Source organism: Haliotis rufescens, unplaced genomic scaffold, assembly GCF_023055435.1.
Source record: "Haliotis rufescens isolate VD_foot unplaced genomic scaffold, xgHalRufe1.0.p SCAF_2, whole genome shotgun sequence".
Taxonomy (NCBI): Eukaryota; Metazoa; Mollusca; class Gastropoda; order Lepetellida; family Haliotidae; genus Haliotis; species Haliotis rufescens.
In genome coordinates, this window is record NW_025963890.1 from 65,201,509 (window position 1) to 65,227,791 (window position 26,283).

Consider the following 26,283-nt stretch of genomic DNA (forward strand, 5'->3'; position numbering starts at 1 on the left):
CCTGTGACAACCATATTGTAGTGTATTTTTCAAAGAAGTTAAATTTGGTTTTCATTATAGGAGTACATGTATAGAATCAAGTCACAAAAACGCAACTGCTACAGAAAAGCATGCATTCCATGCAAAAGTTGACTTTTATGCAAGCCCCGTGCATTTCACTACCCAAGAATGGGTATAAAAACATGTGCGTTAATGGGATTCCATATGCATTGTTCAGCATCGTGCTAAAATGAAAATGAGCGTCTGTGAGCCATTGCTATGCTTGAAGCAGGATCGAGTCAACGTGATGTCGCAAGACAATTTAACATCCACAGAAACACCATTTGGTGTTTATGGAAACGTTGGCAACAGACGAATGCAGTCAAAGACCATCCTCGGAGTGGCAGGCCAAGCGTAACCAATAATCGACAAGACAACTGGATTCGAACAACACACCTACAATATCGATTCCAGCCAGCAACAGTGACTGCAAGCAGCATCCCTGGCCTTCGACGAATATCTTGACCAGCCGTACGTCGATGCCTCAGATGTGGAGGGATTGTCGCGAGAAGACCCACCAGACGTCTCATTTTGACAGGAAACCACCGTCAAGCACGTCTACAGTGGTGCAGACAGCTTCTACGCTGGACGGCCATGCAGTGGGGACAAGTTCTATTCACTGACGAGTCTCGTTTTCACCTCAGCCACAGCGATGGACGGATTCGAGTGTACCGACGTCGAGGTGAACGTTACGTCAATCATTGTGTCATGGAAGAAGATCGGTCCGGGGGCGGCAGCGCTATGGTATGGCATGGGATTACAGCAAGACAGAGAAACCGTTTGATAGTGGTAGAGGGAAATTTCAATGGACAGCGCTACCGCGACGAGATCTTGGCCTTGTTGTTCTACTGTTTTTGCGTCGTCATGGCCCAGGCATTACCTTTCAACATGACAACCCCCTGCCTCACATTGCTCGACTTGTTCAGGAATCTCTTCAACTAAACAACGTGAATGTCATCCACTGGCCGGCTCGCTCCACTGATCTCTCACTAATTGACTCCAGGAACTTTAAAACATGCTCCAGCAGATATGGACAGATATCCCACAGGGCTTTGTGCGACGCCTGGTCCATTCAATGAGACGAATATGTGTTGCTTGCATCGGAACCAGAGGTGGACACACACGCTATTGATTTGTAATGTTTTGGCGTGTTCATGATTTTTTTTAAATCACGCATTTTCTTAAGTCAGTATGGCAAATTAAACCATTTGAACACTTACAGGAGTCTTTTATCTGTTGCAAACCGAAATTGTTTCAGATTTGGTAAAAAAACATAACTTTGCATTAAATCTTATTCAATGTCACAGGAACTTTTGTTGTTCAGTATATTACACAAAATGTATACCAGTTGTAAACTGTCTTCCAGATATTTCCAAACAGAACATGTTTTTTTAAAAGCCAACACTCATTACGTCCTTTGTCACAATGCCAGAAGATCTGTGTTTACTAATAGTTGGTCTTTCCATATCAAAATGTTTAAGTAATGACTACGCGATTTCAAATCCGTAAATATTGCTAATAGTATATAAATCAACTACTTTGAGGCTTTGCTTGGGATTACATACACGAGGCAATGCAGGAAACGTTCATCCCCGAAAAGAAAAACTAATATGTATATTATTTCCTAACAAAAGACACTGCAGTGTGGGAATTATGCTTAAATCTAGACTAGGTTAAGCTACTCATAACTGTGGCAGATAGCCTACAGACATAACTGAAGGAATTCATAATATTGCAAAACAGTCATGAAGAAATATGAATATGTATGTGTTTTTATTACATTTAAGCCCAGGGACAAGGCGATGCAAGAATCCATATTGTTAACGAGTGTGCGAGTTAATGCTTCTGTTCGTAATAAGAGTGTAGGAAAGGTAAACCAATGGTTCCTAGCACTGATAGCCGCCGGGACAGGGTGACACTTAATAAGCCCGATCCCATTTAGACCAATCAATACTCAGTAATCATGTGAGAAGCATGGTGTTCTTTGGGAATAGTCTTCCTTACAAGGATCCATATTTTGAATATAAAATTATTGCTTATTAAAACTATTGCTTGAAACACAGACCATTGTTTGATATGGAATGCAAATGTCTCATGTCTACTGACAACATTCAACAGATCACATCTACTTTATGCATATCCATATGCGTGGAAACGTTCGTATAGTCCCGTGAATGTCGGAGGCCCAGTCAGTCACGCAAGACGTTTGTCAGCACCATCCCTGTGCTCATGGGGTCCACCTAATGTTTAAAAATATAAGACCTGCATCCCTCGGGGATTTCATTCCAGGTCGAACTTAAACTCTGTGATATAATTGAATACTGACAGTGTTCAAATGTGCGTAAAACACTCACTCACTCACCAAACACATCTTTAAATATTATATCCACAACACTCCTTGATGTCCAAATATTATCCAAAGTATCCTTTCACTTGTCATTTTTTATGATCATAACGTAATTTGGTGTACTTGATCGTCTATAAATAGTTGTAACATGTGTTATTGTTTCTCGGACACATACTAATAATTAAAGCGATAATAATTAAAGAGTCGTATGCCGCTCTTTGAAATCTTGGTAGAAAGGTGGTTATGTTACAAAAATGCAGAGAGTTTGCTGTCAAAATCAGTCTGTCCTTCTGCCATCGTGTATTGTTTGTTATGTGACGTGCAGCAAACAGAACTACTTTAATCAACAAATACGAATTATGTTCTCTTGTACATAGAACCTGTCCGATAAACATAAAAACGGAACGTGAACGGAAGGTGTACGTGTGTAAGAATAACACGTAGCAGTCCTTCATTAGCATACTTAAGGGCGATCTCATGTTCCATGCAGGAATAAATGGCCAAAAGACATATCCGTTCTTTAATTTTCCATATTATACTGTAGGTGGAAATGTTATGCTTACAACAATCACGAATTAAAGAACTAAGGGGAGTGTAGCCTTCTCGTTATTCCCATGGAATTAACGAACACATTTCAATTTAAATGTCAGCCATTATAGCGAACTTGCCAGTATTCTGAACTTGAAGATGTATTGATTGACATATACACAGACACTTTTAGATACACTTGATATCTATTAAAATTATTGCACAGTTTATAAACAAAAACAAAGAAGAACCCAATGTCCATATGGTCAGCTGATGTATATATGATTTTGGGTGTATGGTATTATGTTACTGAAGGATTGACTGTGTATTTCTTTCGGTTCATTGAGGTATTAATCGAAAAACCAGTGTGCAATCTGTATGAATCCGCGTTCTAAAGACGCTACTACAGCGTTTTGTTGTTTGAATCAAAGTTGTTGGTGAGCACATCTGAGGACGTCAATGGAAAGTGTATGTTTGAAGAAGAAAGTAGATAACCACGCAGAACGTAATCTCAAGAGCAATGAATACTAGTAACCTTAAAGTAACAGCCTCTCTTCACTTCCCCATGTTATCATAGGAGAAGTGTGATGCTCACAACGAGCAAGACCTATAAGGTTGAGGAAGATTGTAGCTAATTATCACCATAAAGTTCACCTTATTTATGAAAACATACAACATATGGTTTAAATACAAGTGATATTTGTTGAATATTTTATCATCAAAAAGGTATCATTATATTTTAAATGACAGTTATGTGAAAAAGCATTTTGTATTATTAAAGAAAAAGTTTTCATTCTAAAAGTTAGGTCAACATAGAACGAATATGCCCAAAATTGTGTCCTGTTTTGCAAACCTTCTCGGTCGTGAGTGTTGACTAACATACTAACGAAAAAAGGGACTGTGTATTTGTGAAGATTCACAGCTGAAATGTCAAAGCAATATATGAAATAGGAATGCTCTGACACTTAATTTATAATAACATAGCTCTAATTGTTTATTCACAACGTGGCCAAGCCATGGGATAGCTCTTCAAGCGGAATGGCGGGCAATACCAAGGGAAACCAAACGCAAATTAATCCACCAGTATGCCATCAAGGTGTCGTGCATGTATGACCAAACATGGCGGACACACCAGATATTGATCAGTCATTGTTTCATTCTTGTCACTTCATCACCAAACTTATACATATAAGGGACGGTGGGGTATTCTTGTGGTTATAGCATTCGCTTGTAACGTCGAAAGCCCAGGTTTGAATCCCTACATGGACACAATGCGTGAATACAGCTAAAAGTGGCGTAAAACACAACTCACTCACTCATACATATTATGACTCTGAAACAAATGAACACCGCCTTCTGGCCATTGGGTGTATCATTGATATAGAAAGACTGTGCTAAGTGTGACAGAAATGTCACTTCCAGCCAACTTTCCATGTACAATGACCGTTCGCCGCGTCACACCATGACCTACACCCAGGTCAAAGCGGTATACAGGCTTGCCCGTCCCTGTAATAGCCGCCCGTCCCTGTTACACCGAACTCTTCTTAGCACTTGAATCCCCTTTACGATCAATCACCCCTTTACGATCTTTAAGGTTAGGTTCCCGTTTAGTGGCTATTAGATTACCCGAACTCTAACCTTAGCCCTTGGATCCCCTTTACGATCATTAGGGTTAGGTGGCCGTTTAGTGGCTATTATAGATTCTATAGCGGCTCCTCATATTCTTCACACAAAACTGTCGAGTAAAAAGGATAAAATGGTTTTGTTTCGAGTATTGTGGCTACAGGAAACTGTCCTGGAACATTCACACAAGCCACTTTTACCTGCTACATTTTTTCAGTACTGATTCGAAAGCGAACTCACCCTCCCCATGCCTCCCTCGTTCCTTACTATTATCCACATCATCCTTCTAGTGTTCCCTACCGCACTTCTCTGCCACAAAAGTCACCCGACGAATTATTAAATACCATGTCATTAATGCGTACTCGCGAGTTTGACGTCTGACGCCTGGAGCCGTTTTCAGTTCGCGCCACATCAGCTCATTCTTCACCACTCGGTATCTTGTTGATTACGGAATGGGACGAGTGTGTAGACTAAAGTCACGAGACGCCATGCCTACCCGTAACCTTCGGAAGTGTTCGTCACCTACTCGCCCCTTTTCGTTCAGTTCCGTAACGTCTAAGACATGACTAGGTGAATTTGCACCAAACTTAACAGTTTGGACGAAGCTCAGTCGGCTAGCTGTCGGGCTAACAAGAAGTTGTGGTACTGTACTTCTCTCGAGGACGATCTCTGCCGTAGGTCACATGTCTCAAAGACAAGCAACCAGTTTTTGTGAGAATCCGTCGGACGCGAACTCGCGACCTTCGAATTGTTAGCCTATAGAAGTACTTCACTTGTGGCCACATTACTGCACTAACATCATACTAATGTCATGACATATACATACAGCTAACATCAATACATACAGGGCAAAGTAATCTAAATAAAAAACAACCACAGCTCCGATGACTTGCATTACTTATTCTTAAATAAGTACACTAAAGACAACAAATGTTTTCAACAATTGTATGGGGCTCACAAATGTCCATATATTGGCCATCATATCACATTTCAACATCATGTCATCTAAGGTGTAACTCACATCTGCAGGTACTTACTGTCACATCTGTAAGGGTGAGAATACCATGATGTCCATCCACGTTTACAGTAGCCTCCGTCATATTTACACCTTCCAGTTATCCGATCACACGGAGATACAAGACATCCGGGTGAACATGTCGAGACACAATTGACACCATGCGAGCCGTCAGGACACTCTGTATCAACAGAAAGAGGATAAACTCTAGGACACTGATTAAATGTCTCAGTGTGCAGCAGCGGGGGTAGTTCAAAGATATTATACCTACCATCTGTATTTTAAAGTCCTTTCTTTACCAATAGTGCAGGAGTCGATATTACTCATGTCTGAATACATTTCACAAAACAGACTAGTGAATTCTACAAGCTTAATTAGTAACAGCGGCCAGAATGTTATAAACAACGAATTTACTATCCTGCCTTGTAGATTGCACGTGGCAGCGGTGGAGTGAAGGGGAATTATATTTCCGTTTCTGCGCCAAGACCACATGATATTGCTCACTTCCGCTAAGGTCAATGTCACGCTCGCCATGTTTGGGAGAACAACAGGATTATGTCAGAGTGTTAGCAATGTATTGGCTTTATAACGTTGTCAATGTTAATTTTTCATGACTGACAAAATTATGAATTTTATAGCATGTATTCAATGAAGAAGGCCGGTTAGTTAAGTTTGTCAGAGTAGAACAAGAATAGCATATTTTATTTACCTGTCAATTATTTGTGTAGTATTGTATAACTAAACTTAAACCATGTCTTAAACCGGACATTAACGGCTGGATTGCCAGTTAAACACCACTTGGCAATGACAGAACTTCCTTCCTCCCATATCATACACCTTATGATCGAACAATTTCCACGACAAATGTGTGTCGCCAGCGGGATTCAAATAGGCACACAAACCTAAACCCGATGATAAAAAATGCCCAGTGGCAAACAGGAAGACACGTAAGCATGAAACATACTGCGATGCTAAAGATTCTTTGAATCATGCAAACTCTGAACATGATCAAATCTATGACACGGCCAAGCTACTATCGTTGTATTGGTTTCACCATACAAACAGTCCTGCTATACGGAAGAAAGAAGGAGCACACGCTAAGCATAGCAGACACGGAATAACATACTTATGGCAAATGGATGTGAATAAACTAACTTGGAACGCATTATTTGCCATATTGTGTATCTTACCCTGATCACAACGTTGAAGGGAATCTGTGTTCATCCACCCGGGTTTGCAGGACCCACCCAGACACTCTCCGGTGGAACTGTTACATCCTCCCGACTTGCATCCAGATGAACAGGTCTGTTGACAGTCAATGCCGTACTTGTCACGAGCACACCCTTACATTGCAAAACAAAACAGAACATTAATTATTGTAACTTGTAATAACCCTTTATATTGTCATGGAACTGACAATGCCGATTTCGATTATACATCTACTGAGTCATCAGTCACAACCGACTTCAGAGGCTGTATATTGCTAACACTGTCAGCATTTGTAGCTAAGAGAAGTTTTATACGAAAATAAGAAACCCCCAAAATCAATAGATGACGTCATATAAGAGTGGTTCATATATCCGTGGTTGAAATTAAGAGGTCACCTATTGTAAACGGTCAACTCATTAGTAACCATACGTTCCAGGCACATCACACTTGAATTTGTGGTGGACAGTTACAGGCAAATAGAAATACACTATAACGAAAACGAGCTTCTAAAGACATCCTTATTCTTGCACGGCCATGCCAGAAGACGAGGATTTCACGAGCTTACGAGTCGATAATTGATTAGTCAGGGTGGATCCGTGAAACATTTGAGTTTAAATTACAGTTTAACGTGCCCCAATGTGCTGGGGTATCTTGTGCATTGTGATTGAGGTCGTGAAGCACTCGGTGTAAATCAAGAATAGCATAATAACTATTTGTGTATTATTATGTAACTTAACTTAAACCATGTCTTTAGCCGGACATTAACGGAGTGAATTGCCAGTTACACACAACTTCATTTTTCCCCATATCATACACTTTTATGATCGAACAATTTCCTTGACAAATGTGTGTCGCCAGCGGGATTTAAACCCGCACAAGTCCAAAACGAAGGCTAACGAAAGTAGTTTTCTGCCATGCCGCCATGGAAGAAATGTCAATCATAAAAAAGAAACAGTTCAACAGGTCATGAACGGCTTGTGAGTGAGTTAATTTACCGTCGTATCTGCTTTATTCTAACAAGTTTATATACATGCATGTACATTGCCGTACTTGCCACCAGCACACCCTTACAGTAGCATACCCGTGCTCGTGGGTTTGACTGAGGTGGTAAACGTCTAAGACCTGCATCACTTCGGGCTTTCCTCCCACATTAAGCTGACACGCCCATGATATAACTGGAATACTGTTAAAGCGGAGTTAAACACAACTCACTCACTCGATTATACATCTATTGAGTCATCAGTCATAACTGACATCAGAGGCTGTGTGTTCCCTACACTATCACCATTTGTAGCTGATTTAAAGATTTGAGAAGTTTTAAACGAAAATAAGAAACCTAAAAAATAAATAGATGACGTCATACAAGGGTGGTTCATAAATATGTGGTTCAAAGTAAAAAGTCACCTATTGTAAACGGTAAACTAATTAGTAACCATACGTTCTAGGGACGTCACATTTGTATTCGTGGTAGACAATTACAGAGAAATAGAAAAAAAACCACTATAACGAAAACAAGCTTCTGAAGGCATTTTATTTCTTGCACTGCCATACCAAAAGACGAGGATTTCACGAGCTTACGTGTCTGTAATTAATTAGTCAGGGTGAACCAGTGAAACATTTGAGTTACAGTTGCAATTGAATTAAAGTTTAATGTGCTTCAATGTGCTGGGGTATCTTGTGCATTGTGATTCGAGGTCGTGAAGAACGACATTCTACAAAATCGGTTTAGTGTATGGGTGGACACACAGATGAACCAAAGTGTTATCTAACGATTCCCACTGTTGGTCTACGCATGATTGTTTCCTCATAGTTTTACTGTGATACATTTGAATAGGCCCCCTAAAATCACAAAATGAATACCAGTTGTCAATATTCCAAAGATTTTCCAAACAGAATATACCTCTTTAAAAAAAGCTCACAAAATACTAAAACAGAATATTGGTCAGCTAATATTTGGTCTTTCCATGTCAAAATATTGAAATAATGACCTTGCAATTTCAAATCAGTAAATATTGATTGTAAGGTTTATTGAGTGCCGGTAGGCTTTGCACTTCCTTGATGGGCGAGGTTGTGTCTGGCGACGTCGAAATGAACGTCAAGCAAATGTTAAACTCATGACAGACATGGCGGCGGATCGGTTATGGTGTCGGGTGGCATCACTATCACTATGACATCACATCGTGGGGAGACATGTGAGATAACGTCATTGGCCGCCAACAACGTTGGCTAAATTTGGCCAGGAGCTGCAAGAGGAAAGGGACATACCAGGGGCGTTCAATTTTCAAGTTCAAGTTCAAGTTTTGCAACTTCAATATAAGTCGCAGAATATCTTTTGCACTTATATTTTCAATATAATCTCAATTCACCTCAAAACACTTATTCCATTTGTCCTTCAAGCTTTTAATACAACTTTTATAGAAATCCGCAGATTGGCCCTCTAACCACGCCTCTGTTGCAGCCTTTATGTCCTCATCATCCTGGAAGCGTCTTCCACGTTGGGCAGATTTCATTTGCCAGAACAGGAAATAGTCACTGGGGTCTAAGTCTGGGCTGGAGGGTGGGTGATTTAACTGTACAGCCCAGACTTAGCCCCCAGTGACATTTACCATCTTTTACCATCACCCTAAAAGAGTCTGTACATAATGTTGATATCTCATATAAAAAATAATCGCTGATCCCCTCATGGTGTATTCTCCCAAAAGAGTTTTATTGCACGATAAACAACTCCCACTAGTCGTATATTTCTTAAATAATTATTCCTAGAAAATCTCGTACAATTTTCGAAATTGTAAGTAATGTCCGAGTGTCTCCTACTTTTTTTAAAGATTTATATTTCTGTAGTATCAACATAATCTTGCTATTTCATGCATGTTGTTTGAAATAGACAGTTGCCGGTACTTGGAGAGGCATGGCTGCATAACAAGAATAGCATATCTTTTAAAAAATGGTGGTCCGACACCTGGTAGTCAAGAGCACGTACTTTGTATACCCCTCTATCAAGTCGTCACAGACTATCATCTTTGGAAAGCATCGACGACTTAGTTGGTTAGATCAGTTAGGTGCCTCACTCTGGGAGTGCGGGTTCGAATCCCGGATGGGACTCAACCCCCCAAAAGTACTAGAATCTGTATTTAACTAAGAATGTGTTATCTCAAATAATACATTTGTTACACAACAATGTGGCAAAACATTGTAACAGTGTCACGTTACAAATGTCCGACACATGTTCACGTGTGAATTGACAGAACAACAGGCCCGGTAAAGGCAACAGGATAAACCAAAATATCAATATTTGTTGTGACCACCATGAGCATTTATGGCAGTTTGACAGCGGCGACCCATGGAAGCAATGAGATCCCGAATAACGCGTTTGAAGAATGTTCTGCTAGTGGTCGATCACGCAGGTCATAGTAATAGCAATAAGTTTCATTTGCTCCAGGAAGGCCTGGTAGACACGTGCGATGAGTGGTCGGGCGTTGTTTTCTTGGGAATGTCCACCTGAGGCGACAATGAATGGGACGACGTGACGTTGTAAGATCTTGTCTCGAAAACTAACCCCATTCAGCACATCGACCCCATGCTAGAGAGCCGCCAAGCCGCCATGATGGATACCAGTCCGAGCCCTGATGCTTCCTTCAACCACTAAATCGATCAGCTCGCTCCACACAGTCCAGTCAGATTATGTTGTGTCAAGATGTTACGTCGCTCTGGCCTTCTGGCTAAAGGTCCTGCCTCCTGCAGTATGCACTGTTCTGCGTAACCCAGGGATTTGGGTATAGCCGAGGATGTTGTGTTTCGTTCACATAGACGTTGCAACCGGATAAACGATCTTGGGCTGCGCTAGTTATTCTGGGTCGACCTCACCTTTGGCCGTCGTTAGCTTACGGTGTTGCTGTACGTGTCCATTGGTTGGTGATAGTGTTGTTTTGCCACGCCGAGGTGCCTTGTCACATGTCTGTGTTGCCCCTGGTAGCAATTGGCCAATGGCGATATTGCGTTAAACTGACGTCAATCATGACATTGTGCCTTCGTCTATAGTGGCTCTATATGTGGACCTTTGCCAATCAACATAGTAGCATAGATACAGAACTTCATGATGCACGTGCATTTTCTTGGTGTTTTTGCGATTTATTTTCAACTCTGGTTTACCTGTTATTGGTGCTGTTCTTCACGTTTTGCCGTAAGGAAACCACCTCAATGCAACAATGGTATTCATCTCGTGTTAAATTCCTTTTATCTTTTCTGCAAAAACCTCTTGTCCTTTTTGTAAGGTTTATTTTTGGTAGAGTATAAACGCACGTCTACCAATGTATTTGACACTGCAAAGCCAACCTATATGCATTTCAATACGTAACAGGCCCTAGCGACTGTTCAAAGAGGCCTATTCTTGAATCCAGAGTAGTTTTGGAAGCTGGCAAGAATTCAATGATTCCAAGAAGGTATCGAAACCGCATTTGGCAAGTAGATTCGAAACCAGTCAGATCTAAAAGGCCTTGAATCGCCCTCTTGTTTCTTTTATATAGGTACAGCCAGCCTTCTAGAAACTGTCACATCCAGAGACTTCTCGAACGATCAAGACTGTTGTGTCAAATAACATCAACAGAGACAGCTCCTCACTAGGACAAGTTACTTATTGCTGCTGCAACTATTATCTGTATACTGTATGACTCTTGGATTGAATACATGAAACTTTGTTTTTGAAATATATATTATGATTTCATTGATCGTGTGTGGTCATTTACGGAATTCACAATTTAGGTCTGTGCGCACCGATCTCTGGGTTAATCATTGCGTTTACTTCGGAAAACACCTCGTAACAAGACAGCACCCGAATACCCGACACTGCATTCTGGAAATGAACACATGTGTGTAATGTTGACTCCGAATGAATTACAAGTTGGCTGTCATAAATAAATGAGAATGTTGGGAAACATCATCAGCGTTGTGTGATTAGCTTGTTATATTGTTTGATAATGTACAACATCCTCGAACTTGCCCCAAATATAATATTAATTTCACAGCACCATGATATCTGTGGTTGAGCAAATAGTTATTCCAAGCTCAGTTTTCGGAATACATCGTGAAACGACGCCCCTCCCCTTAACAAACTAAGAACAGACAACCATCACCACCATAACAGTATGTAAGTATCATTCAATGTAAAGCGGACCTATTATTTCAAATCGTCAGGCAGCATTGACTACACCTTGTGTCGATATCTATTACACAAAATGTATTCCAGTTGTAAATTGTCCTCCAGATATTTCCAAACAGAACATGCTTTCTTAAAAGCCAACACTCATTACGTCCTTTGTCACACTGCCAAAAGATCTGTGTTTACTAATAGTAGGCCTTTCCATATCAAAATGGCCACGCAATTTCAAATCCGAAAATATTGCTAATAGTTATAGTTAGCCACTACTTTGAGGCTTTGCTTGGAATTACATACACGAGGGAATGCAAGAAATGCCTACGTTAATCCCCGAAAAGGAAAACTAATATGTATATTATTTCCTAACAAGACAATGCAGTGTGGGAATTATGCTTAAATATAGATTAGATTAAGCTACACATAACTGTGGCAGATAGCTGACAGACATAACTGAAGGGATTCATAATATTGCAAAACAGCCATGAAGAAATATGAATATGTATGTGTTTTATTAAATTTAAGCCCAGGGGCAAGGTGATGCACGAATTCATATTGTCAACGAGTGTGCGAGTTAATGCTTCGCAATAAGTGTCTATGATAGGTAAACCAATGGTTCATAGCACTGATAGCCGCCAGGACAGGCTGACACTTAATAAACCAGGGTGCCGTTGTACAATACAACCTTATCACTATGACTGTCGTAAGTCGATGTTAAGGTATGGGAATTACGATCACTTTAGCGCTAAGATCGCTTTGTACAACGGCACCCAGATCCCATTTAGACCAATCAATACTCAGTAATCCTGTGACAAGCATGATGTTCCTTGGACGTAGTCTTCCCAGGCGTCCCTACAGGACTCCATATATTTTGAATATAAAATTATTGCTTGTAAAACTATTACTTGAAACATAGACCATTGTTTGATATGGAATTCAAATGTCTCATGTCTACTGACAACATTCAACAGATCACATCTACTTAACGCATATCCTTATGGGTGGAAACAATCCCATGAATGTCTGTCTTTATGAAGTCTGAGGCCCAGTCAGTCACGGATGACGTTTGTCAGCACCATTCCCGTGCTCATGGGGTCCACCTAATCGGTAAACATGTAAGACCTGCATCCCCCGGGGTTTTCCTTCCAGGTCGAAATTAAACACTGTGATATAACTGAATATTGACAGTTTTCAAATCTGCGTAAAACACTCACTCACTCAAAACACACCAAATACTATCCAAAGTATCCTTTCACTTGTCATTTATATGATCATAATATAATTTGGTGTACTTGATCGTTTACAAATAGTTGTAACACGTGTTCTTGTTTCTTGGACACATACTTACAAATAAGGCGACAAACCCCTTTCCATTTCCAATATAAATCTGTAGAATTCCGACTATATCATGAGCATGTGTTTAAAAATCACTCTCAAATAGTAATGATACCAGGTGTCCGCGAAAAGGTGAGCGTATCCTACCCCACCGGTGGCACCTGTCACAAACACATGCAAATGCAAATCAATTGTTCACCTGACCAAATATGGAACATACAGTAACAGTGAAAATAGGGAATTGCATCGGACATAATTTTTGTTACTGATGCGTCAAATTTAGAAATGTCCTCCACCTGTCTACCATAAAACGTTTGGAAAGCTTTATTGAGGCCTTGAATGTTGTAACCTTGATCAAACAACCTCTGAGCAAGAGTTGTATGGCGCTCTTTGAAATCTTGGTGGAAAGGTGGTCGTGTGACAATAATGTAGAGAGTTTGCTGTCAAAATCAGTCTGTCCTTCTACCATCGTGTATTGTTTGTAATGTGACGTGCAGCACACATAACTACTTTAAACAACACATACTCATTATGTTCCCTTATACATATAACCTGTCCTTTAAACATAAAACCAGAACGTGAAAGGAAGGTGTACGTGTGTTAGAATAATACGTAGAAGTCCTTCATAAGCATACTTAAGGGCGACCTCACGTTAAATGCAGGAATATATAGCCAAAAGACATATATCCGTTCTTTAATTATCCATATTATACTGTAGGAGGAAATGCTATGCTTACAACAATCACGAATTAAAGAACTAAGGGGGTTGTAGACTTCTCATTATTCCCATGGAATTAACGATCACATTTCAATTTAAATATCAGCCATTATAACAAACTTGCCAGTATTTTGAACTTGAAGATGTATTGATTGACAAATACACACACACTTTCAGATACACTTGATATCTGTCAAAATTATTGTACAGATTATAAACCAAAACAAGGAAGAACCCAATGTCCATATGATCAGCTGATGTATATATGATGTTGGGTGTATGGTATTATGTTACTTAAGGTCTGAATGAGGTTTTTTCCGGTTCATTGAGGCATGAGTCGAAAAACCGATGTGCAATCTATATGAATCCGCGTTCTAAAGATGCTACTACAGCGTTTCGTTGTTTGAATCAAAGTTGTTGGTGAGCACATCTGAGGACGTCCATGGAAAGTGGCTGTTTGAAGAAGAAAGTAGATTACCATGCAGAACGTGATTTCAAGAGCTATAAATACTAGTGGGGCGGTCGGGTAGCCTAGTGGTTAAAGCGTTCGCTCGTCACGCCGAAGACCCGGGTTCGATTCCTAATGTGTGAAGCCCATTTGTGGTGTCCCCCGCCGTGATATTGCTGGAATATTGCTAAAAGCGGCGTAAAACCATACTCACTCACTCAGTATAAATACTAGTAACCTTAAAGTAACAGCCTCTCTCCACTTCCCCATGTTATCATGGGAGAAGTGTGATGCTCACAACGAGCAAGACCTTTAAGGTTGAGGAAGATTGTAGCTAATTATCACCACAAAGTTAACCTTAAGTATGAAAACATAAAACATATGGTTTAAATACAAGTGATATTTGTGATATTTGTTGAATATTCTATCATCAAAAACCTATCATTATATTTTAAATGACTGTTATGTGAAAAAGCGTTTGGCATTATTTAACTAATATAACTATTTAATTCTAAAAATTAGGTCCACATAGAACGAATATGCCCAAATGTTTGTACTTTTTTGCATACCTTATCAGTGTTGACTAACATACTAACGTAAAGAGGAACTGTGTATTTGTGAAGAATCAATGCTGAAATGTCAAAGCAATATAACAAATAAGAATGCTCTGATACTCAATTTATCTTGGCCAAGCTTGGGATAGCTCTACGAGCGGAATGGCGGGCACTACAAAGGGAAACCAAACGCAAATTAATCCACCAGTATGCCATCAAGGTGTCGTGCATGTATGGCCAAACATGGCGAACACACCAGATATTGATCAGTCATTGTTTCATCCTTGTCGCTTCATCACCATACTTATACATATAAGGGACAGAGGGGTATTCTTGTAGTTATTGCATTCGCTTGTAACGTCGAAAGCCCGGGTTTGCATCCCTAAATGGACACCATGCGTGAATATAGCTAAAAGTGGCGTAAAACACAACTCACTCACTCATACATAATATAACACTGTAACAAATTAACACCGCCTTCGGGCCATTGGGTGTACCACTATGCGTTGTGTGTTCATTGATATAGAAAGACTGTGCTTACTGTTGCAGAAATGTCCCTTCCAGCCAATTTTACATGTACAGTTGCCGTTCGCCTCGTCACACCATGACCTACAGCCAGCACAACGCAGTGTACAGGCTTGCCCGTCCCTGTAATAGCCGCCCGTCCCTGTTACCCCGAGCTCTATCCTGAGCCCTTGAATCCTTAGCCCTGGAGCTGTTTTCAGTTCGCGCCACATCGGCTCATTCTTCACCTCTCGGTATCTTGATGATTACGGAATGGGACGAGTGTGTAGGCTAAAGTCACGAGACGCCATGCCTACCCGTAACCTTCGCAAGTTTTCGTCACCTACTCGACCCCTTTCGTTCAGTTCCGTAACGTCTAAGACATGACTAGGTAAATTTGCACCAAACTTAACAGTGTGGACGAAGCTCAGTCGGCTAGCTGTCGGGCTAACAAGAAGTTGTGGTACTTCTTGTGAGGACGATCTCTGCCGTAGGTCACATGTCTCAAAGAAAACCAACCATTTTTTGTGAGAATCCGTCGGACGTGAACTCGCGACCTTCGAATTGTTAGCCTACAGAAGTACTTCACTTGTGGCCACATTACTGCATTAACATCATACATAAAACAACTACATCTCTGATGACTTGCATTACTTTTTCTTAAATAAGTACACTAAAGACAACAAATGTTTTCAACAATTGTATGGGCCTCACAAATGTACATATATTGGCTACTTGAACGAGGTTGGTCAGTTAATATTTGTAAATAATGCCCTTGCAATTTCAAATCAGTAAATATTGATAAGAATTACATATAAAGCCAATACTATGAAGCTGTGGACACATGAAGATCAGCAACCCATGCTTGTCGTAAGAGGCAACTAATGGGATCGAGTGGTCAGGCTCGCTTAACAAATAGTGATGAAGAAAGACATTATTTCTAAATTGGGAGAATTACTGCATTTGTATAAAGAATACGTTGTTCAAGGAAATAGTAATATGCATATTCACATGGAGAATAACAACAGCATCACATTCTACATAGATCAGTTTTGAGAATGCTGTATGTATGTCTTAAGAGGCGACAAAACGGATCAGGTGTTAAGACTCGTTGAATGGGATGATTGAATGCAATCGTATCCCAATTCCATGTATCGATACTCATGATATTAATCACTGGAAAAATACAAGAAAGGCATAAGTTAATCTCAGGCGGGGATTTCCATTGCTATTACCAATCAGTGATAATTATCACCTACCAACGCTAATTAACTGTTAAGTGTTGGCTTATATTTATCCATTCCTAATCACCTATCAGCGCCAATTAACTGTTGGCTTCCCTTGTTAAGTTTCTACCTTAGTTATCTTAATGCTTTTGTTGTTCTTTCACGTACATATAAATATATATACTAAACCGCAAAAGAAACGTCAGCCCCAAGTAACATTGCATGAAAAGTTGTACTTTAAATATCTGGGTAATTTTTGTTAAAGTTTCGAAAATGTAACATTACCTTGTCCGGAAAAATGAAATTTGATGATGAAAAAAGCATAGCAGATGACAATAAAACCGATCGCCAAAACGCATTACGGCAACGGTCATGGTAACCCGATGCACGTGAATACCGTGCAAATAGAAATGCACATGCGTTCCCCCATTTCTTGCCCTATAAAAATCCACCCAGATCTGATAACATTCATTCGTTAATGAATTGCTACCACGTGCCAAGATTGACAAGAAATCAGCGACACCAAGCCCTCGGACGATTGCAAGCCGGCAAGCAGCCAATGCATTTCAAGTCCACGTAAGGACCATATACAGGCTCCAGCAACAGTGCCAGACAACCAACACTACAGATGACCGACCACGTAGTGGAAGACCAAGGGGCACCACCCGACGTCAGGATGGTCAGATTGTGCGACAACATCTTCAAGATCGCTTTGTTACTGCTGCAGAATCTGCTCGACAGACCATGGGGACACATTAGTGCGTCCACCGTGCGTCGACGATTGACGAGCAGACACCTCCACTGTCACAGGCCACACGAGGACCCATTCTGACACCACGTCATCGCCGGGACCGTCTTCAGTGGGCAACACAGCACCAGCATTGCGCCACCAGCAGTGGAAAAGAGTCCTCTTCTCAGACGACAGCCGTTACTGTATTTCAACAGCAGATGGCAGAGAGAGAGAGTCTGGCGACACAAGGTGAACGTTATTCGGATGCTTGTGTTGTTGAGAGTGACTCGTGGGGTGGTCCGAGCAATGTGGTGTGGGGTGGAATTGGTCTTGCACAGAGGGTCGGCCCTGTGGTCTTCCAAAAACATCTCGGTACATTGATCAAGTCTTGAGACCACACGCCATACCTCATTTGGCACGTCGACGCAACCATGAGTTTCAGCTTGATAATTCCTGTGCCCACACTATGAGAGCAACAAGAGACTTCCTCAAGCAGAATGGCATCAGAACCATGCAGTGGCAATGCCACGCCTGTCCGAAAATAAGCGTCTGAGAGCCATTGGTATACTTGAAGCAGGATCGAGTCAACGTGATGTTGCAAGACAATTTAACGTCCACAGAAACACCATTTGGTGTTTATGGCAACGTTGGCAACAGACGAATGCAGGCCATGTGTAACCAATAATCGACAAGACAACTGGATTCGAACAACACACCTACGAAATCGATTCCAGCCAGCAACAGTGACTGCAAGAAGCATCCCTGGCCTTCGACGAATATTTTCTCAAACAGTACGTAGCCGCCTCAGATGTGCAGGGATTGTCGCCAGAAGACCCACCAGACGTCCCATTTTGACAGGAAACCACCGTCAAACACGTCTACAGTGGTGCAGACAGCGTCTGTGCTGGACAGCTATGCAGTGGGGACATCGACCCTGTTGTTCTACCGGTTTTGGGTCGTCATGGCCCAGGCATTACTTTTCAACATGACAACGCCCGGCCTCATATTGCTCGACTCGTTCACGATCAACTTCAACAAAACAACAAGAATGTCATCCACTGGCCGGCTCGCTCCCCTGATCTCTCACCACTCGAGCACACGTGGGATGAGATAGATCGGCGCCTTTGACGTCAACCACGTGTTCCACATTCACTCCAGGAACTTCGAAACATGCTCCAGCAGATATGGACAGATATCCCACAGGACATTTTTCAGATGCCTGGTCCATTCCATGAGATGAAGATGTGTTGCTTGCATCGCAACCAGAAGTGGACACACATGCTATTGATTTGTAAATTGACATTTTGGCATGTTTATGCGTTTTTTTTATGAAATCACGCATTTTCTGAAGTCAGTATGGCAAATAAAACCATTTGAACACTTACAGGAGTCTTTTATCTGTTGCAAACCGAAATTGTTTCAGATTTGGTAAAAAACATAACTTTGCACTAAATCTTATTCACAGGAACTTTTGTCTTTCAGTATATATACTCCGAAACGTTGTGTCCTCATAATAAGGGAGTTGACATCCATATATTCTTTTCTTTGTGTATATAACTGTTAAAACTATTGCACATTCTACTACCCAAACAGAGAATAACCAGTAAAGACCCGGGTTAGAATTGGTCTCAAGCAAATAATGCTTAACGTAAGAGGCGACTAACGGGATCGGATGGTCAGGCTTGCCGCCTTGGTTGATGCATGGCATCGTATCCCAATTGCGTAGATCGATGCTCATAATATCAATCACTGAATTGCCTAAGTCCAGATTCGATTATTTACAGACCGCCGTCATATAGCTGGAACATTGCGGAGTGCGGCGTTCAACAAAAAAAAAAAAAAAAAATCAAAACAAAGAAGAACTCAATTTCCGTATGGCCAGCTGATGTTCCTGTGATGTGGGATATCCGGTCTTATTTTACATGCGTTACATGACATATTATCGTATTCAGATCTTATTGTTACAGAAACTGCAATCCCATGAAGATAAATGTGTTTGGTGGTTTGAACGTTTTACTATCTCCATACATTATATGACAATCAGTAGAAGTACTTCACTTGTCGAGAAATTACTGCATTAACATCATACTACTGTGATGACAAATACATACAGCTAACATCAATACGTACAGGGCAAAGTAATCTAATTAAAAAACAACTACATCTCCGATGACTTGCTTATTCTGAAGTAAGTACTCTAAAGACAACAAATGTTTTCAACAATTGTATGGGTCTCACAAATGTCCATATATTGGCAACCATGTCAGATTTACACATCATGTCTTCTAAGTTGTAAGTCCCAACTACAGGTACTTACTGTCACATCTGTTAGAAGACCCAGGTGTCCATCCATGTTTACAGCTACATCTTCCAGTTTTCCGATTACACGAAGATACACGACATCCAGCTGAACATTTTGAGTCACAATTGACACCAAACGAGCCATCAGGACACTCTGTATCAACAGAAAGAGGATAACCTCTTGGACACTTAACAAACGTCTCAGTGTGCAGCAGCAGAGGGTAGTTCAAAGATATTATACCTACCATCTGTATTTTAAAGCCCTTTCTTTACCAATAGTGCAGGAGTTTAGTCGATATTACTCATGTCTGAATACATTTCACAAAACAAACAAGTGAATTCTACCAGCTTAATTAGTAACAGCGGTCAGAATGTTATAAACAACGAATTTACTATCCTGCCTGGAAGATTGCACGCGGCAGCGGTGGAGTGAAGGGGAATTATATTTCAGTTTCTGCGCATGACTGTCCACATGACATTGCTGACTTCCGCCTAGGTCAATGTCACGCTCGCCACATTTGAGAAAACAAGAGGATTGTCAGTCAGAGTGTTAGCTATGTATTAGCTTTATAACGTTTCTAATGTTCCTTTTCATGACTGTCAAAATTATGAATTTTATAGCATGCATTCAATGAAGAAGGCCGGTAAAATTAAGTTTGTCAGTGTAAAACAAGAATTGTATATTATATTTACCTGTCAATTATTTGTGTAGTATTATGTAACTAAACTTAAACTATGTCTTTAACCGGACATTTACGGACTGAAATGCCAGTTAAACACCGCTTGGCAATGACGGAACTTCCTTTCCCCCATGTCATACACCTTATGATCGAACAATTTCCACGACAAATGTGTGTCGCCAGCGGGATTCAGTCCCGCAAAAGTCCAAAACGAAGGCTAACGAAAGTAATTTTCTGCCATGTCGTCATGGCAGAAATTTCCATCACAAAAAAGAAACAGTTAAAACGTTCATGAACGGTTAGTGCTTTAGTGAGTTAATGTAACGTCGTATCTGCATTATTCCATCAAGTTTATATACATGCAAGTATGTCAAAAATACAAAGTTATATTTTAAAGCAAATTTGTCACAAATATATTTATTCTTAATATATTATTTACAACTTTTTAAAACATGGGCTATAAGCCACCAGCAATCAAAGCTAGGCCACCTCACTGCGGATCATGGAGACTTACTCATGTTCGACTATACTAAGTGACTTATGCAGCTTTTACCTAATGGTAATAAAAGACACATGTAAAAAAATCGTCTTAATAGGCACAAAAACCTGATCGTGATAATAGAAAATGCCCGGTGGCAAACAGGAAGACACGTATGCATGAAACATACTCCGATTCTAAAGATTCTTTGAATCATGCAAACTCTGAACATCATCAAATCTATGACACGGCCTGGCTACTATCGTTGTATTGGTTTCATCATACAAACAGTCCTGCTATAGGAAGAAGGAAGGGACACGCGCTCAGCACATCAGACACGAAATAAAATACGTATGGCAACATAGATGTGAATAAACTAACGGATTATGTGCACAGATTGTGTGTCTTACCCTGATCACATCGTCGACGGGAATCTGTGCTTCTCCACCCTGGTTTGCAGGACCGAGTCAGACACTCTCCGGTAGAACTGTTACATTCTCTCGAGTTGCATCCATATGAACAGGTCTGTTTACAGTCAATACCGTAACGGTACCTGACACACCCTTACATTGCAAAACAAAACAAAACATTAATTATAGTAATTGTAACATTCATTTATCTTGTCATGGAACTGACAATGCTGATTTCGATTATACATCTACTGAGTCATCAGTCATAACCGACTTCAGAGGCTGTGTATTTCCAACACTGTCAGCATTTGTAGCTGACTATGAGAAGTTTTAAACGAAAATAAGAAACCCCAAAAATCAATAGATGACGTCATATTAGGGTGGTTCATATATTTGTGGTTCGAAGTAACAGGTCACCTATTGTAAACGGTCAACTAATTAGTAACCACACGTTCTAGCCACGTCACACTTGAATTCGTGGTAGACAGGTATATACTCTTCAACGTTGTGTCCTCATGATAAGGAAGTTGACATCCATATATTCTCTTCTTTATGTGTATCACTTCTTAATGCCACTCAAAGACTTGACACTTGATATCTGTCAAAACTATTGTATATTCTACCACCCAAACAGAGAAAAACCCGTAAAGACCCGGGTTAGAATTGGTCTCAAGCAAATCATGCTTGTCGTAAGCGGCGACGAACGGGATCGGGTTGTCAGGTTCCCTGCCTTGGTAGATGCATGTCATCGTATCCCAATTGCGTAGATCGCTGCTCATAATATCAATTACTGAAATATCTGGTCCAGATTCGATTATCTACAGACCGCCATCATATAGCTGGAATATTGCTGAGTGCTGCGTAAAACAACAAACAAACAAACAAACAAAAACAAAATAAAGAAGAACCCAATGTCCGTATGGCCAGCTGATGTTCCTATGATGTGGGGTGTCTGGTCTTATGTTACATGCATGTATTTAGAATAAACGTTACATGACATGACTACATCTCCGATATCTTTGTGACGTGAGGACAACTCTGCTTATCAACTTTTGGTAGTTTCCAGAATATGAGTAAGTGTAGCTACTAATAATTACTTTAGAAAGATGTTTCCTTAAGAGACTTGTTTTAATATCATATAACTGATTTCATCCCAAACTTCGATTGTAAATCTCCTATAAAATTAGAACTATTATTCTTCCCTAGGTTGTCAACACTGTACACTACGCTTTCGACTGTGCTTTTAGCAGAGATTTGAATATCTAGACGTTCGTCTGTGAATCTGAAAAACATATTATACCCAATTTTTCTACAACAGACGTTTTGTTCCAAATTGATGCCCCTGCATGAATCCAGTGTTTTGTGCACCGAGACAAGATTCTAAGTACTTGCGAAGTACACGTACACACACAAAATGGAAGGTTCACCAAGCACAGGGCAAGACACGTTTAGCCGTTTGTTGGAACCGAGCTCAGTTTAAGACCCTTGTAGGTTTGGAGGTGACGTTAAGGTCACAGTACTGCGTTAGGCGAAAGGATACCTGTTTACTAGCGAATTTAATTAAATTCACATCTTTTTTCTCCGATTCGATTCCTGTCCGACAAATCCTGCATTATGAGGTCATACAAGTTGAACTTTTTGATCAACCAATAATCATGACGACTCTTAATTATCGGTACGAATAAAATTAGATATTTACGAGATTTGTTGCCTGCTTGTTAACATGACAGTGACTATAATTTACTCGCTATATTTTGTCGCTCACACATTCAAAGGTTCTTATATTTTCACTTTGATGTACCCATGTGGGTTTGTTTCCCTCTTTCCCTTTCTCTATTCCTCTGTTAACATAGGTCCCCAGCACACTATTGCTTCGTGACATACAACATGATATGATCAGGTAGTCAGGCTCTGTGTCTTGTCTGAATGCTGTCATCGTCCCCGACTGTGTGGATCGTCAGTTATGTTATCAGTCAATAGAATGCCTGGTTCCTGCACTGCTGACATATCTTGAATATTGCTGACATCATAGCTATGACATATTAAAGAACCCTAGGAAAATTCTGGTACATGTCTTCTATCTTTATCTATATTTCAGCCATATCGTGACTTGAACAAGTTATAGCATATATAAAAAACTGTCGTCAGTACAACAACTAGCAATATATCACAGATTAAAACTAGTTTTAGAACAATAAAATGATTGGATTATGACAGACGACACATCATAAAAACAGGCTATTGATCACCATCAACTAAAGTTAGGCCACCATACCAGGGACCATGGGGACTTACAGTACCTTTGCTACCTGCATGGACCCCGGCAAGATTTACACCATCCCTTCAGTTATTGGTGATTATGGAGAAATTTAGCCAAAATCAAAACAAACAATCATTCTACAATTAAAAACCTGGTATATATGAATTACTTTGAATGAAGTGGGCTTACGCACCCTCTCTGGGGGACAATAATTTTACTCTACTTCAACCTCAATCAAGGGGACAACCACTAACAATCTCAGTTCATAATTACATATTACCAATTTATAAAATATATAACTTTCTACATCAAAATTTATTAATCAATTCAATTTCTTTTAAAAAACAAATAATTAAATGAGAGTATATGTTAGAAACAGTAATGTAAGTTTGACACATACGTGTTGCACATCTCGGTACTTTCCAACCAGATCTACAGCTACAGTGGCCGGTTTCATCTTCACAAGTCCCCGACTCACATCCAGCACCACACTCTACACAGTCACGTCTATCCATGTAAGAGTCACGTTTATCCATGTAATAGCCGTCCTCGCAGTCTGTTACGTAAATGATTGAGCGGCGAATAACGCATGTTACATGAAGTCATGTGACGTTAGATTGTGTTACACCTGGTATCATCAGCATTTGATACTGATGCAAAGACACATGCATGTGATCTAGTCTAAATCGTACAAAGCATTTTTGATTAAGTAGAGTTTTGTAGCTTCTTATTGATGCGCATTAATTGAATCAACAATATTCCTGTACATGGACAGAGAACAAACCAAAAGTATGGTGTTTTGTAAAGACCAGTCATATCTCAGCCAGTAATTATCAACGATGGGCGATGACCATATTAGGATAACAAGATATATTTTAGCTATTGTGATTACTTGTTAAAGGGGCACTGTCAGAAGGATTAACGTGCATATGGTACAAGGAACCATGAAGTTGACTAGGGAAGGCGCCACTAGAGCGCGTCGTCCTTTGAGTCATATCCGCCAATAAGCACAGGTAGGGAGTGAAAGTAACTTTCATGACAATTTCCAACTGTTAACATATTTGGTGGTTCCACAACATGCTACTTTCTTCGCAGTTGTGAAAAGTTACAACTTAGAATTCTAAACAACAAACAATTCTAAAGAAAACGAATGCTCTGAAACGTGCATACTGAATACTGACAATGTTCAAAACCATTACTTTCTGCGTTCTAGTAATTCTAGATGTGTATTTGTGAAGAATCACAGCTGAAATGTCAAAGCAATTTAACAAATCAGAATGCTCTCACACTTGATTAATAATAACATGTCTCCAAGTGTTTATTCACAACGTGGCCAAGCTTGGGATAGCTCTTCTCGAATGGCGGGCAATACCAAGGGAAACCCAAACGCAAATTAATCCACCAGTATGCCATCAAGGTATCGTGCATGTATCGCCCAACATGGCGGACACGCCAGATATTGATCAGTCTTTGTTCCATCCTTGTCACTTCATCACCAAAATTATACAGACTAGGAACGGTGGGGTATTCTTGTGGTTATAGCATTCGCTTGCAACGTGGTTTGATTCCCTACATGGATACAATGCGTGAATTTTGCTGAAAGTGGCGTAAAACACAACTCACTCACTCATACATATTATGACACTGAAATGAGTGAACACCGCATTCTCACCATGGGTGTATCACTATGTGTTATGTCCTCATTGATATAGAAAGACTGTGCTTACTGTTGCAGCTATTTCCCGTCCAGCCAAGTTTACACGTACAGTTGCCGTTCGCCGCGTTACACGGTGACGTACACCCAGCTCCACACGGTGTACAGGCTTGCCCGTCCCTGTAATAGCCGCTACTGCATGCTGTAAATTAACACAAATTGTTCCAATGAGAAGTAGACAGTCATTGATAAACTGGGTATTTTGTATGAAACATCGTGAGCGTTGTTTGGTTAGCATACTGTATCGTTGGGCACTGCAGGACCGGACTTGCAAGTGCTTTGTGTTCTACTTAAAAACAACTTGCATAATATGACAGCAATGATATTTTGCCTCACTGTGCGATGATATCTGGTATATCCTCAGCATAGGTGCCGGCAAAATTAGAATCAACCAGTATAATTGTGAAACGATCCGTCTGCTAATAGCCAAAAAAGGCCAGAAAAGCTTCAGTATCACAGTAACATATAAGTACTTACCTTACAGTAATGCATAATGGACCGATCAACAGCAAAGCACTACATCGGTATATATGATGCAAGAAGACTCCCAGTTTCAAATGACTTTGATGCATTTACGAAACATCTATGCTCTTCTGGAACAATCTTAAAAGATCTTGGTCAGCTAATACTAGTATTTGGTTTGCAATAGTGAGGATACCAGGAGTTCACTAATAGGTGAGCGGATCATGCCCCGCCGTTGGTATCCTTTGAAATCTTCGTATGAAGAACATGTGATTTTCCTATTGACCATTAAATAATGATATCAGATGATCGATATATCTGAAGCCTTATTTCAACTTCTTAGCCATATTCGCTTCGTTTGACTTTTGTGTAGAATCTCTTGTTCAAATGCATAAAGAAAAAGATCAGCAAGGAGGGGAGCACAATTGGTGCCCATGGGAGTAACAGATGCTATTCGTTCTTGAACACATAATTATGAAACTACTTTAGGGTCAAGAATGGTTAACTAACGAAACACTGTTGTTAATTCATGTCTTCTTCTTCAACTTCTGTT

General features: G+C 40.3%; 1 protein-coding gene across 5 annotated transcripts in view; it reads right to left on the bottom strand.

Annotated features, from left to right (window-relative positions):
- Nucleotides 1-26,283, bottom strand: part of LOC124122699 (multiple epidermal growth factor-like domains protein 11) — a 286,895-nt gene that overhangs the window by 241,549 nt on the left and 19,063 nt on the right. For all 5 annotated transcript variants that reach the window (XM_048400343.1, XM_048400344.1, XM_048400347.1 and 2 more), the window contains exons 7-12: nt 25,282-25,410; nt 23,955-24,110; nt 21,295-21,447; nt 19,743-19,880; nt 6,743-6,895; nt 5,575-5,733 (exon numbers count right to left, since the gene is read on the bottom strand). In XM_048400343.1, the coding sequence (XP_048256300.1) occupies nt 5,575-5,733; nt 6,743-6,895; nt 19,743-19,880; nt 21,295-21,447; nt 23,955-24,110; nt 25,282-25,410 (888 nt within the window). The remainder of the gene's footprint in view (nt 1-5,574; nt 5,734-6,742; nt 6,896-19,742; nt 19,881-21,294; nt 21,448-23,954; nt 24,111-25,281; nt 25,411-26,283) is intronic.